Source organism: Symphalangus syndactylus, chromosome 5 (assembly GCF_028878055.3).
Source record: "Symphalangus syndactylus isolate Jambi chromosome 5, NHGRI_mSymSyn1-v2.1_pri, whole genome shotgun sequence".
NCBI lineage: Eukaryota > Metazoa > Chordata > Mammalia > Primates > Hylobatidae > Symphalangus > Symphalangus syndactylus.
The window spans coordinates 30,432,103-30,446,932 of NC_072427.2; the positions used below are offsets into that span (position 1 = coordinate 30,432,103).

Below are 14,830 nucleotides of genomic sequence, written 5' to 3' on the forward strand. Positions count from 1 at the left end.
TAATGAGCTATGATCATGCCACTGTACTCTAGCCCGAGCGATAGAGCAAGACCGTGTTTTTTTTTTTTATTTTGTTTTTTGTTTTTTTGAGACGGAGTCTGGCTCTGTTACCCATGCTGGAGTGTAGTGGCGAGATCTCAGTCAACCTCCACCTCCCAGGTTCAAGCAATTCTACTGACTCAGCTTCCTGAGTAGCTGGGATTATAGGCACATGCCACCATGCCTGACTAATTTTTTTTGTATTTTTAGTAGAGATGGAGTTTCACCATGTTGGCTAGGCTGGTCTTAAGCTCCTCACCTCACGTGATCTACCTGACTTGGCCTCCCAAAGTATTGAGATTACAGGCGTGAGCCACTGCACCTGGCCAACCCTATTTCTTTTTCTTGTTCTTTCTTTCTTTTTTTTTTTTTTTTAAGACAGAGTCTTCACGCTGTCACCCAGGCTGGAGTGCAATGGCGTGATCTCAGCTCACTGCAAGCTGTGCCTCCCAGGTTCACGCCATTCTCCTGCCTCAGCCTCCCGAGCAGCTGGGACTACAGGCACCTGCCACCATGCCTGGCTAATTTTTTGTATTTTTAGTAAAGACGGGGCTTCACCGTGTTAGCCAGGATGGTCTCAATCTCCTAACCTCATAATCCGCCCGCCTTGGCCTTCCAAAGTGCTGGGATTACGGGCATGAGCCACCGCGCCCGACCCCTTGTTTCTTAAAAGAAAGAAAAAATATATAGAATGGCTATGTTCCAGGTTCATGCATGACATTTGATGAGTACTTGGTTGCATTTTAAAGGATGTTGCACATTTTGGATATTTATATCTCCCAGTGCCCAGGAAAGTACAGAATAAAAATTTAGATTTGCTACTTAAGGCTGGGCACGGTGGCTCACCCTGTAATCCCAGCGCTTTGGGTGGCTAAAGCGGGCAGATCACTTGAGGTCAGGAGTTTGAGACCAGCCTGGCCAACATGGCAAAACCTCATCTCTACTAAAAATACAAAAATTAGCCAGGTGTAGTGGCACGCACCTGTAATTCCAGCTGCTTGGGAGGCTGAGGCACAGGAATTGCTTGAACCTGGGAGGCAGAGGTTGCAGTGAGTTGAGATTGCACCACTGTGCTCCAGCCTGGGTGACAGAGTGAGACTCTGTCTCAAAAAAAAAAAAAAAAAAATTTGCTACTTACATTCTTGTTAAAATAGTAAGTAATAATGATATCGGTTTTTTTTTAAAATTATTTATTTATTTATTTTTGAGAGGGAGTCTCGCTCTGTTGCCCAGGCTAGAGTGCAGTGGCATGATCTTGGCTCACTGCAACCTCCGCCTCCCAGGTTCAAGCGATTCTCCTGCCTCAGCCTCCAAAGTTGCTGGGATTACAGGCGCCCGCTACCACGCCCGGCTAATTTTTGTATTTTTAGTAGAGACGGGATTTTACCATGTTGGCCAGTCTGGTCTTGAACTCCTGACCTCAGGTGATCCGCCCACCTCAGTCTCCCAAAGTGCTGGGATTACAGGCGTGAGCCACCACACTTGGCCTTATTTTTAATTTTTACAGATTTAATGAGCATTATGGTATCAGAAAAGCTCTAAAATTTTGTCAGAAGAGTTTTGCAGATCAAGCCTAAGACAGGAAACCAAGAGAGGGATGAAAGGGGACCAGGCGTAAAAAAAGATAAGAGTTCTAAAAAACTTTCAGGCCAGAGTGTCTGGCCAATGTGTAATGGTATAATGCGGATTAAAGGCGTATCATATGCCGTAAAAGAAGCATTGATGGCTGGGTGCGGTGGCTCACGCCTGTAATCCCAGCTCTTTGGGAGGCCAAGGCGGGCAGATCACGAGGTCAGGAGATCGAGACCATCCTGGCTAACACGGTGAAACCCCATCTCTACTAAAAAAAAAATATAAAAAAAAAATTAGCCAGGTGTGGTGGAGGCTGCCTGTAGTCCCAGTTACTTGGGAGGTTGAGGCCGAAGAATGGCATGAACCTGGGAGGCGGAGCTTGCAGTGAGCCAAGATCACGCCACTGCACTCCAGCCTGGGTGACAGAGCAATACTCTATCTCAAAAAAAATAAAAAATAAAAAAGATGTGACAGTTGGGGTTATGATTAGATTTAGGTTTCTCAATCTTGGCACACTGTTGACATTTTGGGCCAAATAATTTATTGTGAGGAGACTGTCACGTGCATTGTAGGATGTTTGACAACATCCTTTTACTCTACCTATGAGATGTCAGTAGCACTCCATCTTCCCGAGTTGTGACAACCAAAAATGTCTTCCATCATTACTACATGTGCCCTGGGGAGGCAGAATCTCCCCTAGTTGAGGACCACTGCGTTAGAAGAATGTAAAAACTGAGTTCAAAGGAGGCTTGGATATTAGATCTAATGGTGTCTTTTGAGAAGAGCTGATTGTTAATTTTGCCAAGCAATAATTCTAATCAATATATGAAATCTAAATAGAGTGCCTTTCATTCTGTAATAGATTCTTTATAGCAGGTTTAAAACCAGAGGTGGACTTTTGGACAAATTTTGAATTAGACTACTCAAAATTGCACTGGGTTGAAGTTACATTGACTTAATACTTTGATAGAAGTTTGCTTTTGAAGAGAAACTTTCCATTGTTTCAAGAATATGCATTTAAAAATAAATAAAAAAAGAGTATGCATTCATTTATTTTATTTTTTGTTCTAAGAGTATGCCTTTAAACAAACTGACCAGGATAGACTTTTGTTTTTTTGAGACAGGGTCTTATTCCATCACCCATGCTGGAGTGCAGTGGCATAATCACAGCTCACTGTAGCCTCGACCTTCCAGGCTCAAGTGATCCTCCCACCTCAGCCTCCTAAGCAGCAAGGACTACAGGTGCTCACTACCATGCCCAGCTAATTTTTAATAAAATTTTTTTGTAGAGACGGGGTCTCACTTTGTTGCCCAGGCTCATCTCAAACTCCTGGCCTCAAGCAATCCTCCCACCATGGCCTCCCAAAGTGCTAGGATTACAAATGTGAGCCGCTACACCCAGCATCCCACCCGTTTTTTTTGTTTGTTTGTTTTGTTTTTTGAGATGGAGAGCCTTGTTCTGTCAACCAGGCTGGAATGCAGTGGCACGATCTCGGCTCACTGCACCCTGGGTTCAAGCGATTCGTGTGTCTCAACTTCCTGAGTAGCTGGGATTACAGGCACCCACAACCACACCCAGCTAATTTGTTTTTCGTATTTTAGTAAAGGCAGGGTTTTGCCATGTTGGCCAGGCTGGTTTTGAACTCCTGACCTCAAGTGATCCGCCTGCCTCAGCCTCCCAAAGTGCTGGGATTACAGGTGTGAGCCACCATGCCCAGTTTTATTATAACACATGGCCAGGTGACTTTTAGGACCTGTAGGTGTTTTTTTTTGTGTGTGTGTATTTGGGATCTTCCTCTGTCGCTCAGGCTGGAGTGTAGTGGTGCAATCTTGGTTAATCTAACTTCCACCTCCTGGCCTCAAATGATCCTTCCTCCTCAGTCACCCAAAGTGCTGGAATTACAGGTGCAAGCCACTGTGCCCACCAGGTGACTTTTAAATGTTCTGCTGCCATTATTTAGTCTTCTCTCCATAGTTTCTATACATCAAAGTGCTTTTTTTTTCTTCTTACAATGTCTTCCTAGACTAGAGTTCTGATAGTACTATAAACTCCAAATTTGAAACAGTTGGAGACCAACCATGTTGGCTGAAGTAGGACTTGACAATACCTTTGTGGCTGACTTTGTGGTTCCATCGTTTGGCTTTCTTTATGTTCTAGAATTACACTGGACCTCTCTGCAAGCATGGTTTTACGATCTGTCCAGTGTTTCTACTTTAGATTGGTCATATTCCAAGGAGGAAGAATTTAACCTCTTGCTCTTTTAGTTAGGTATGTGACCTTGAAAAAGTCAATTAATTTGAGTATCAGTTTCCCTCAAAAGAGGGCTCTGGCTGGGTACAGCGGCTCATGCCTATAATCCCAGCACTTTGGGAGGCCAAGACAGGAGGATTGTTTGAGGCCAGGAGTTCGAGACCAGCCTGGGCAACATATGGAGACCGTCTCTACAAAAAATACAAAAGTTAGATATGGTGGCGCTGCCTATGTCCCAGCTACTCAGGAGGCTGAGGTGGGAGGATTACTTGAGACCAGGAGGTTGGGGATGCAGTGAGCCGTGATTGCACTGCTGCACTTCAGTCTGGTGGACATAATGGTATGCTATTGCAAAAAAAAAAAAAAAAAAAAAGGGTTCTGGGACTGCCTATCTGACAGGATTGTTGCGAGGAGGACATCAGCTGATAGCAGTCATACATGGAAGACTTGGCTGTTGTCGGGGAGGAAATCTCGGGCTGAGTGCTGGACTTCTAACCCTCCGCCCAGGGCCAGGCATGTCTTAAGCACTTGCCAATTATTTGTGGGATGAATGACTTGGCAAAGATTGTAAATAACTATTGTCTATAAGTCTAAACTTACTATTTTAATTTCATGCACTATACTCCTGTGTTCTAATTCATCTCTAATTTTGAGGATGTAGCTGAATATTTACCTTTATAGAGTCTTCCCAAGTGTACATGTCTATACCCCTTTCCCAATTTATAGTACTTATTTTTTCCACTCAAGAGCTGGTTTGTATTGTTGGCTTTTCTTCCTGTTTTTTTTTTTTTTCCTAACCCTCAGAACCTGTGGATTTTTTTCTCCAAGACTATCAAGAAAATTTCCAAATACACAACAAAGTTGACAGAATTTTTTTTTTTTTTTTTTTTTTTTTTTTTTTTTTTTTTGAGACGGAGTCTTGCTCTATCACCCAGGCTGGAGTGCAGTGGCCCGATCTCGGCTCACTGCAAGCTCCGCCTCCCGGGTTCACGCCATTCTCCTGCCTCAGCCTCCCCGAGTAGCTGGGACTACAGGCGCCCGCCACCACGCCCGGCTAATTTTTTTGTATTTTTAGTAGAGACGGGGTTTCATCATGGTCTCGATCTCCTGACCTCGTGATCCGCCCGCCTCGGCCTCCCAAAGTGCTGGGATTACAAGCGTGAGCCACCGCGCCCGGCCAAGTTGATAGAATTTTAGTAAATATAATGAACACCCATATACACACTACCTAGATTTTACCATTATCATTTTTGTACTATGTGGTTTAACATATGCTTGTCCATCTATCCATCCCTCCATCAATCAATCTAATTTTTTGATGTATTTCAAAATAAATTGCAGACATTAGTATACTTCATCTAAGCACTTGAGCATGTTTATCATTATCTAGAGTTTAATATTGTTTATAGCGTTTTTCTTTTTTGCCCAGGCTCGAGTGCAGTAGTGAGATCTCAGCTCACCTCAACCTCTGTCTCCCATGACTTACATGATCCTCCCACCTCAGCCCCCTAAGTAGCTGGGATTACAGGTACATGCCACCATGCATGGCTAATTTTGTATTTTTTGTAGAGACGGAGTCTCACTATGTTGCCCAGGCTGGTCTTCAACTCCTGTGCTCAAGAGGTCCGCCTGCCTCGGCCTCCCAAAGTGCTGGGATTACAGGCACTTTGTGAGCCATTGTGCCTGGCAAGCATGTTTTTTCTTTGTCTGTCTTTTTTTTTTTTTTTTTTTTTTTTTTTTGAGACAGAGTCTCACTCTGTTGCCCAGGCTGGAGTGCAGTGACATTATCACTGCTCACTACAGCCTTGCAGCCTCAACTTCTGAGGTCAAGCGATTCTTCCACTTCAGTCACTGGAATAGCTAGTACCATAGTTGTGCACCACCACTTCCAGCTAATTTTTTTTTTATTTTGTAGAGACAGGGTCATCCTATCGTTGCCCAGGCTGGTCTCGAGCTCCTGGGCTCAAGCCATCCTTGAGCCTCAGCTTCCCAAAGTGTTGGGATTACAGGCATGAATCACTGTGCCCAGCCACATTTTTCTTTCGATGCAAATGTTACATACAATGAAATGTACAAATCTTTAGTACATTTTGTGTGTGTGTATATACATGAGATCATGCTATATGTATTCTATAGCTTACTGTTTTCTTCTTCTTTTTTTTTTTTTTTTTTTGAGATGGAGTTTCACTCTTGTTACCCAGGCTGGAGTGCAATGGCGCCATCTTGGCTCACCTCAACCTCTACCTCGTGGGTTCAAGCAATTCTCCTGCCTCAGCCTCCCGAGCAGCTGGGATTACAGGCATGCACCACCATACCCGGCTAATGTTTGTGTTTTTAGTAGAGACAGGGTTTCTCCATGTTGGTCAGGTTGGTCTCGAACTCCCAACCTCAGGTGATCCACCCGCCTCGGCCTCCCAAAGTGCTGGGATTATAAGTGTAAGCCACTGCATCCGTCCTAGCCTGCTGTTTTCACTTAATATGTCTTAGAATTCATTCTTTGTACTTGTGGATAAACCCTGATCTTTCTGATTCCCACACAGTTTTCCATAATATGCATGATCACATTTATTTAGCTGATAGACATTTAGATTTTCATACTTTGCTGCAATAAATATACTCAGCAGATGTGTAGGATAGAGGCCTGAAAGTGGAATTGCTAGTTTCAGTATTCCAAAATCTAGTCTGTTTTAGAGTTCATTTCTTACACTCGTGGATAAACTTTGATCTGATTCTTACATAGTTTTCCATAATATGCATGGAGTGGGTATGCACATTTAAAATTTTAATAAATACCTACAAGTTGCCAGCTAAATAGGCTGTACCAATTAAAGGCTCCTCCATTAGTGTTTCCCTGTATCCTTACCCACACTGTCATCTTTTTTTTTTTAAATTGCTTTGGAGTAAATTGCCTTTTTTTTTTTTTCTTGCGGTGGAGTTTCGCTCTTGTTGCCCAGGCTGTAGTGCAATGGCATGATCTCGGCTCACTGCAACCTCTGCCTCCCAGGTTCAAGCGATTCTCCTGCCTCAGCCTCTCGAATAGCTGGGATTACAGGCATGCACCACCATGCCCAGCTAATTTTGTGTTTTTAGTTAGAGACAGAGTTTCTCCATGTTGATCAGGCTGGTCTCGAACTCCCGACCTCAGGTGATCCGCTTGCCTCGGTGAAGCAAAGTGCTGGGATTGCAGGCATGAGCCACGGCGCCTGGCCTTTTACATATATATATATATATTTTTTTTTTTTTTTTTTGAGACAGTTCCACTCTGTTGCCCAGGCTGGAGTGCAATGGTGTGATCTCGGCTGACTGCAACCTCCGCCTCCCAGGTTCAAGTGATTCTCGTGCCTCAGCCTCCCGAGTAGCTGGGATTACAGGTGCCCACCACCACACCTGGCTAATTTTTGTATTTTTAGTAGAGGGAGAGTTTCACCATGTTGGCTGGTCTGGTCTTGAACTCCTGACCTCAAGTGATCTGCCTACCTCAGCCTCCCAAAGTGCTGGGATTACAGGCATGAGCCACCACGCCCGGCCTACTTTACACGTTTTTTATTACTAGTGAGGCTATATATGGTTTTAGAAGGCAAGGGCTGAAATCATCTACCAACTTCATATCTACTCACTGAACATTTGCTTTTAATGAATGAATGCTACTAAAGCATTTCTGCTTTATTAGGTTTAGGCTGAAGAAGGATGAGTTAGCTAAGTGTGTGAAAGGTTAAAAAAAGCTGAACTTGCTCCCTGCATGTGTGCCTTAAATAAGTAAAGGGACTCTTCCTTCATTTCTTATCTTCTGTGAGAGGTAAGGTAATGAAGTAGTTAAGAGCCAGGCTCTGGAGACAGATTTCCTGGATTTATATCCCAGCTTTGCCTCTTACTAGCTATGCAACCTTGGGCAGTTTACTTAATCTTTGTGTTTCAGTTTCATCATTCATAAATTAGAGAATACCTTGCTTATAAGGTTGTTGTGAAGGATGATCAGGGCCTGAAACAAGGAGGTATGATTAGAGTGGAAGCAATTTATTTGAGAGAGTTAGGAATAGAACTATGAATGGTAATTGTTTTTTTTTTTTGTTTGTTTGTTTGTTTTGAGATGGAGTCTTGCTCTGTTGCCCAGGCTAGAGTGCAGTGGCACGATCTCGGCTCACTGCAAGCTCCACCTCCCGGGTCCACGCCATTCTCCTGCCTCAGCGTCCCGAGTAGCTGGGACTATAGGTGCCCGCTACCACGCCCAGCTAATTTTTTGTATTTTTAGTAGAGACGGGGTTTCACCATGTTAGCCAGGATGGTCTCGATCTCCTGATCTCATGATCCACCTGCCTCAGCCTCCCAAAATGCTGGGATTACAGGCGTGAGCCACTACGCCCGGCCTATGAGTGGTAATTGTTAAAGGAATAAAAGTATGGTTCAGAGAAAGTTCAGCCTCTGTAGTGTTGTGGAGGTGGTATGGAAAGCAAACTCTGGAGGTGGATGAAGTTAAGTACCATATGAAATCCCAATCACTTTATGAAAGAAACGATATTTTAACAGCCAAAAGATAGGGTATGATATCTGAATAAACCGTAGTACTGTAATACTTAATCTATGAAAAGCTCACTGCAATCTTCTTTTTCCTTATAGACTGGTTCATAAACCAGCATTTGGAAATCACTAATGTAGGCTGATCCCCTCCTTTTGCCCCTGTTTGAAAACAGGGCCAAAATTAGAAAGCTTCATGGTAGAGTTTGGAGTAGAATCCAATTCTTTTTTGTTTTTATTTTTTGCCCTCAAACATTCTCCCATCCAACAGAATCCCGTTCTTAAAAGGTACTCTAGTGTTTTTCTATGGTCGTGCCGTGCTCTTCACATCTGATTTTGGCTTATTATTTATAAAGTTTTTTTGTTGTTGTTTTTTGAGACAGAGTCACGCTGTCGCCCAGCTTGGAGTGCAGTGGTGCGAATTTGCTCACTGCAACCTCCGCCTCCCAGGTTCAAGCGATTCTCCCGTCTCAGCCTCCCGAGTAGCCAGGATTACAGATGCGTGCCATCATGCCCAGCTAATTTTGTATTTTTAGTAGAGATGGGGTTTCACCATGTTAGCCTGGCTGACCTCGAACTCTTGACCTCAGGTGATCACCCACCTCGGCCTTCCAAAGTGCTGGGATTACAGGTGTGAGCCACTGCGACCAGCCTATAAAGCTTTTTTTTTAAAACCCAGTGCTGCCTTATCGTAACATTTCTATAATTTTTTTTTTTTTTTTTTTTTTGGAGACAGAGTCTCAGTCTGTTGCCCAGGCTGGAGTGCAGTGATGGGACCTCCCCTCACTGCAACCTCTGCCTCCTGGATTCTAGCGATTCTTGTGCCTCAGCCTCCCAAGTAGCAGGTTTTACAGGTGTGCGCCGTCACGCCTGGCTAATTTTTGTATTTTTACTGGAGACAGCGTTTCACCATATTGGCCAGGCTGGTCCTGAACTCCCAACCTTAGGTGATCTGCCTGCCTCGGCCTCCCAAAGTGCTGGGATTACAGGTGTGAGCCACTGCATCTGGCCAATAAAGTATTGACTTCATTTTTGGTTACAGAGGTTAATCTCAGATGAGTTAAGCATCAGTTTTAAACCAATAGAATGCAAGACCAAACCACTGAAAGTCATGAACGTATATAAGAAATAGCCAAAAAGACATTTTACTCTACCTGTGATTAGACTCAGTTTCTCATCCCAAAACACGCTGAGGTTTAGTGTTTGTAGTTGATTAATGGCTCTTCAGATATCAAATAGCATGCATAAATCTATATTCTCAACCTCTTAATATGTCTAAAAGGTTTTCGAATACTAAGCTAAACATGGCCTTCATACTAGAAAAACCTAGGAAAGCATCACTAGCTAAGACATTTTAAATTATTTGTCCTCAGCAGCTGTCAGAAACATTCTCAACTCCATTTAACTGAGTTCCACATATTATCACACACAAAGCTGACTTAGTCTGAAGTTACATAGGCCACAGAGAGCATATTTGTGGCTTGAGTTTACAAAAAGATAAAAGTGGCCAGCTTGCAAATTAATTGGTTGTGCTGCTGTGTCAGGGTCCCACTTAGGTATGTGAAATGTGAGAAAAACCTGAGACAGGATTTCAGAGCTAAGAATTAGAGTGGCAGGCGGATTGAGGACTATAGAGAGGACAAAGAAAAGGTGAAACAGCCATGGAGAGTCCTTGTAAAGACTACTTTCCCTTCAGGGCTTGTGTGCTCCCAGAGGATGAAGAAAAGATCTTGGGTAGACTTATGAATTAGGTAAAGTTTTTTTTTTTTTTTTTTTTAACTTACCGTATTTCAGATGAGGGGGTGGCTTGCCAAATCTCCCACTAGTACTGTAGTTTTTATCTTCTTTCCATAGCAGTGGTATCTTATTTAAGAGATTTTTTGGGACTGGAAAAGTGGTGGGGCCTTTTTTCTTTGGATGGCTGATGCATTCTTTCTCACTGATGGTGTTTTATGCTTGTGTTAGTGATACTGATACGGAAAAGCTCTGAAGACCCAAGTAGATCCCTGGGCCAAATGTTGGTAGACTTTTTGTGTCCTGCAGGAAGGAAATTGTCTCCCACAGAGGTATTAAGCTAAGAGAATCTCTTCTTATAACTGTTAGAACCAGAAGAAAACTTGGGAGTGATCTGTTCCAACTTTCTTATTTTATAGTTGGAGAAACTGAAATTCACATGGAATGAGGAACTTGTTGAAATTATGTAGCATCTTAAATTGGCAAGTCTAGAATCTTTGTCTTCCCATTCCTGGCACAGTATTCTTTCCATGATACCATCATAATTGTTGAAACAAATTTTAAATTAGACCACGATTATAGTAGTAGGTTTTGAGAGGATTTAAGAAGAAGCACTTGAGGCCGGGCACGGTGGCTTACGCCTGTAATCCCAGCACTTTGGGAAGCCGAGGTGGACGGATCACAGGGTCAGGAGATCGAGACCATCCTGCTCGATTGTAACATGGTGAAACCCCGTCTCTACTAACAATGCAAAAAAAGTAGCCGGGTGTGGTGGCGGGCGCCTGTAGTCCCAGCTCCTCGGGAGGCTGAGGAAGGAGAGAATGGCATCAACCTGGGAGGCGGAGCTTGCAGTGAGCCGAGATGGCGCCACTGCACTCAGCCTGGGCGACAGAGCGAGACTCCGTCTCAAAAAAAAAAAAAAAGCACTTGAATATTTTTGCAGCATGTGGATATGTAATTAGTATTAGGAGTGATAGCATTTGAGGAGAAAACTAGAGAATAAAGGGAAAAAAGGTTGTGTTTATATTTTTACATTGGAGCCTATTTTTCAACTTCATAGTACCAAATTAATTAAAACTTTGTTATTTAAATGTTTGTCTTTTTCAGCTATAATTTGTTCACTGTGGTGGGGGGTGGTATGCCCACATGCACTTAAACTTCATCACTAAGATGAAATAGATGATCAGTTCTGGGAGTCAAGCTTTTACTAAACTTGGGTGACTGGTCCTAAGTTGCGTACATCATACTGGAGTGAGAATTGACGTGCATGGTATTGCTTTTGGTTTCTGCAGGTTTTGTAGTGCATCCCTGAGCATGAGCACAGAATGAAGCGGCGTTTGGATGACCAGGAGTCACCGGTGTATGCAGCCCAGCAGCGTCGGATCCCTGGCAGCACAGAGGCTTTTCCTCACCAGCACCGGGTGCTTGCCCCTGCCCCACCCGTGTATGAAGCAGTGTCTGAGACCATGCAGTCAGCTACAGGAATTCAGTACTCTGTAACACCCAGCTACCAGGTAAGCTGGAGCCAACCAAGGGACTAGAATGAGGGAAGAGGAATAGTGATTTTAGGCAATTATAAAACTTTTTTTAATACTGTGTTAGATATTAAAAATTGTTGAGTGTGTAAGGTAAAAAAAAAAAAACTGTGTATTCACCATACAAGTTTTTAAAAAAAGAATGTTGTCATGACCTTTGAAGTTCCCTGTGTATCCCACTGTGCTCCCTTCTTTTCCCTCCCTTCAGAGGTAGCCACTAATCTAAACTTTGTATTTATCATTCCCTTGACTTTATTTACTTAAAAAAAATCTAACATAATTGTTTAGTTTCGGTATTTTTGAACTTTTATATACATGGAAACATTTTCTTCTTTGACTCACTTTGTTTTAAAAATCCCATATTTTTATAGATCGCTGTAATTCCACCATTTTCACTCTAGCGTAAATTATATGCATATACTCAATTTATTTGTCAATTCTACTGTTGGACTATTGGGCTGTTTCCAGGTTTTTGCTTTTACAAAGATGCTGCTGTGAACATTCTGATATTCTCTTAGTGCACGCAGTGCTAGTTCATGACAAAATAAGAAGCTTGTGCCAGAATTTAAATCAACGCACTTACTAAGACAGTTTTGCTATTTATTTTTAAAAAAGACAGCTGAATTAAACATCATTATAGTGAAATATGGCTGACTCTTGGACAGTGTGGGGGTTGAGGCACTGACTGCCCCCCATGCAGTCAAAAATACATGTATAACTTTTTTCCTTTTTCTTTTTTCTTTTTTTTTTTTTTTTAAGGAGATAGTGTCTTGCTCTGTGGCCCCTGTTGGGGGTGCAGTGGTGCGATCATGACTCACTGCAGCCTCAAACTCTTGGGCTCAAGCAGTCCTCCCATGCCCCAGCCTCCCTAGGAGCTAGGACTACAGGTGCGCACCACCATGCCTGGCTAATTTTTATGATTTTTGTAGAGATGAGGTGTTGCTATGTTGCTCAGGCTGGTCCTAAACTCTTGGCCCAAAGCTATCCTCCCCCCGCCAGCCTCCCAAAGAGCTGGGATTACAAGTCTGAGCCACTGCGTCTGGCCCATGTATAATTTTTGACTCCCCTAAAGCTTAAATACAAATAGCCTATTGTTGTCCAGAAGCTTTACCGATAACATAAATGGTTGATTAGCATATATTTTGTATATTTGTCATATGCTATATTCTTAAAATAATCTAGAAACAAAATACTAAGAAAATCATAAGAGAAAATATATCTACTATTTATTAAGTGGAAGTGAATCATCATAAAGGTCTTCATCCTTGTCTTCACATTGAGGAGGCTGAGGAGGAGGGAGAAAGAAGAGGAAGGGTTAGTCTGGCCATCTCAGGGGTGGCAGAGGTGGGAGAAAATCCACATGTAAGTGGACTTGTGTTGTTGCTGAGTGCAGTGGCTCGCACCCATAATCCCAACACCTGGGGAAGTTGGAAGCACGAGGATTGCCTGAGCCCAGGAGTTAGAGATCAGCCTGGGCAACATAGCAAGCCCCGTCTCTCCTAAAAATAAACAAAGATTAGCAGGGTGTAATGGTGCACACGTGTGTTCCTAGCTACTTGGGAGGCCGAGGTGGGAGAATCATTTGAGCCTGGGAGGTCAAGGCTCCAGTGAATATGCTACCGCACCCAGCGTGGGTGACAGAGTGTGAACTTGTTTCAAAAAGAAAGAATTAATTAATTAATTTGAAAAAATAAATAAAAAATTAGCCAGGCATAGTGGTGTGCATCTGTAGTCCTAGCCACCCAGGAGACTGAGGTGAGAGGATTGCTCAAGCCCAGGAAGTCAAGGCTGCAGTGAGCTGTGATCAAGCAACTATACTTCAGACTGGACAACAGTGCAAGACCCTGTCTCCTTAAAAACAAAACAAAAACCCGTGTTATTCACGGGTCTACCATAGTTGGTTTACATTGTGGTGCAAACTCCTTATCCTGTTGCAAACTAGTCAGCAGATTTGAGGACATACAAGAGTTTGTCAAGTACCTATGAAAGGGATTGCTGTGTCGAAGGGTATATGCATCTTTAGCAAGTTCCCCCAAGCAGTGTATATTCCTGTTCTATGTCCTGACCAACACTGATCATTCGTCTGTTACTCTGTTTTGTAGAAGTGAAGAAATTTGGTTTTTGCCCTTTTTTATTACTAAAGTAATATATCACTTCAGTTTTTTAATTTTTTATTTTATTCATTTATTTATTATTTTTTTTGAGACAGAGTTTTGCTCTTATCACCCAAGCTGGAGTGCAGTGGTGCGATCTCGGCCCACTGCAACCTCCGCCTCCCGGGCTCAAGCGATTCTCCTGCCTCAGCCTCCCGAGTAGCTGGGATTACATGCACCTGCTGCCATGCCTGGCTAATTTTTTGTATTTTTAGTAGAGATGGGGTTTCGCCACGTGGGCCAGACTGGTCTTGAACTCCTGACCTCAGGTGATCCGCCCCTCTTGGCCTTCCAAAGTACCAGGATTACAGGCGTGAGCCACCACGCCTAGCCTATTTTATTTATTTATTTATTTTTGAGACAGAGTCTCTGTCTGTTGCCCAGGTTGGAGTGCAATGGTTCGGTCTTGGCTCACTGCAGCCTCTGCCTTCTAGGTTGAAGTGATTCTCTTGCCTCAGCCTCCCGAGTAGCTGGGATTACAGGCGTGCACCACCACGCCCAGCTAATTTTTATATTTTTAGTAGAGATGGGGTTTTGCTATGCTGGCCAGGCTGGTCTCGACCTCAGGTGATCCGCCTGTCTCTGCCTTCCAAAGTGCTGGGATTACAGGTGTGAGCCACTACAGCCGGCCTCATTTTATTTTTTTGAGATAGTGTCTCAGTCTGTCGCCCCAACTGGAGTGCAGTGGTGTGATCTTGGCTCACTGCAACCTCTGGCTCCCAGGTTCAAGTGATTCTCGTGCCCCAGCCTCTCGAGTAGCTGGGATTACAGGCGCACCCCACCATGCCCGCCTAATTTTTGTATTTTTAGTAGAGACAGGGTTTTGCCATGTTGGCCAGGCTGGTCTTAAATTCCTGGTTTCGAGTGATCTGCCCGCCTTGACCTCCCAAAGTGCTGGGATTACAGATGTGAGCCACTGTGCCCTGCCACACTTTGATTTTTTTTTTAAAAAAAGGATATAAAATGACTTGTTTTCTGTCACCCCTCAGATTTTCTCCCACTGGTGAGTTTCTTGGGTATCCAGTTTTGTATGC

The 14,830-nt window shown here is 43.4% G+C and overlaps 1 protein-coding gene across 10 annotated transcripts in view; it reads left to right on the forward strand.

Annotated features, from left to right (window-relative positions):
- The window catches only part of SIN3A (SIN3 transcription regulator family member A), an 83,230-nt gene that overhangs the window by 10,783 nt on the left and 57,617 nt on the right, over positions 1-14,830 (forward strand). For 8 of the 10 annotated variants that reach the window (XM_055277698.2, XM_055277699.2, XM_055277704.2 and 5 more), the window contains exon 2: positions 11,401-11,622. In XM_055277698.2, coding sequence (XP_055133673.1) covers positions 11,434-11,622 — 189 coding nt within the window. In that variant the 5' untranslated portion in view covers positions 11,401-11,433. Of the gene's footprint in view, positions 1-2,835; positions 2,854-4,183; positions 4,203-11,400; positions 11,623-14,830 lie in introns of those variants that run through there. The other 2 variants (XM_063638688.1, XM_063638686.1) reach the window with 2 other exon arrangements.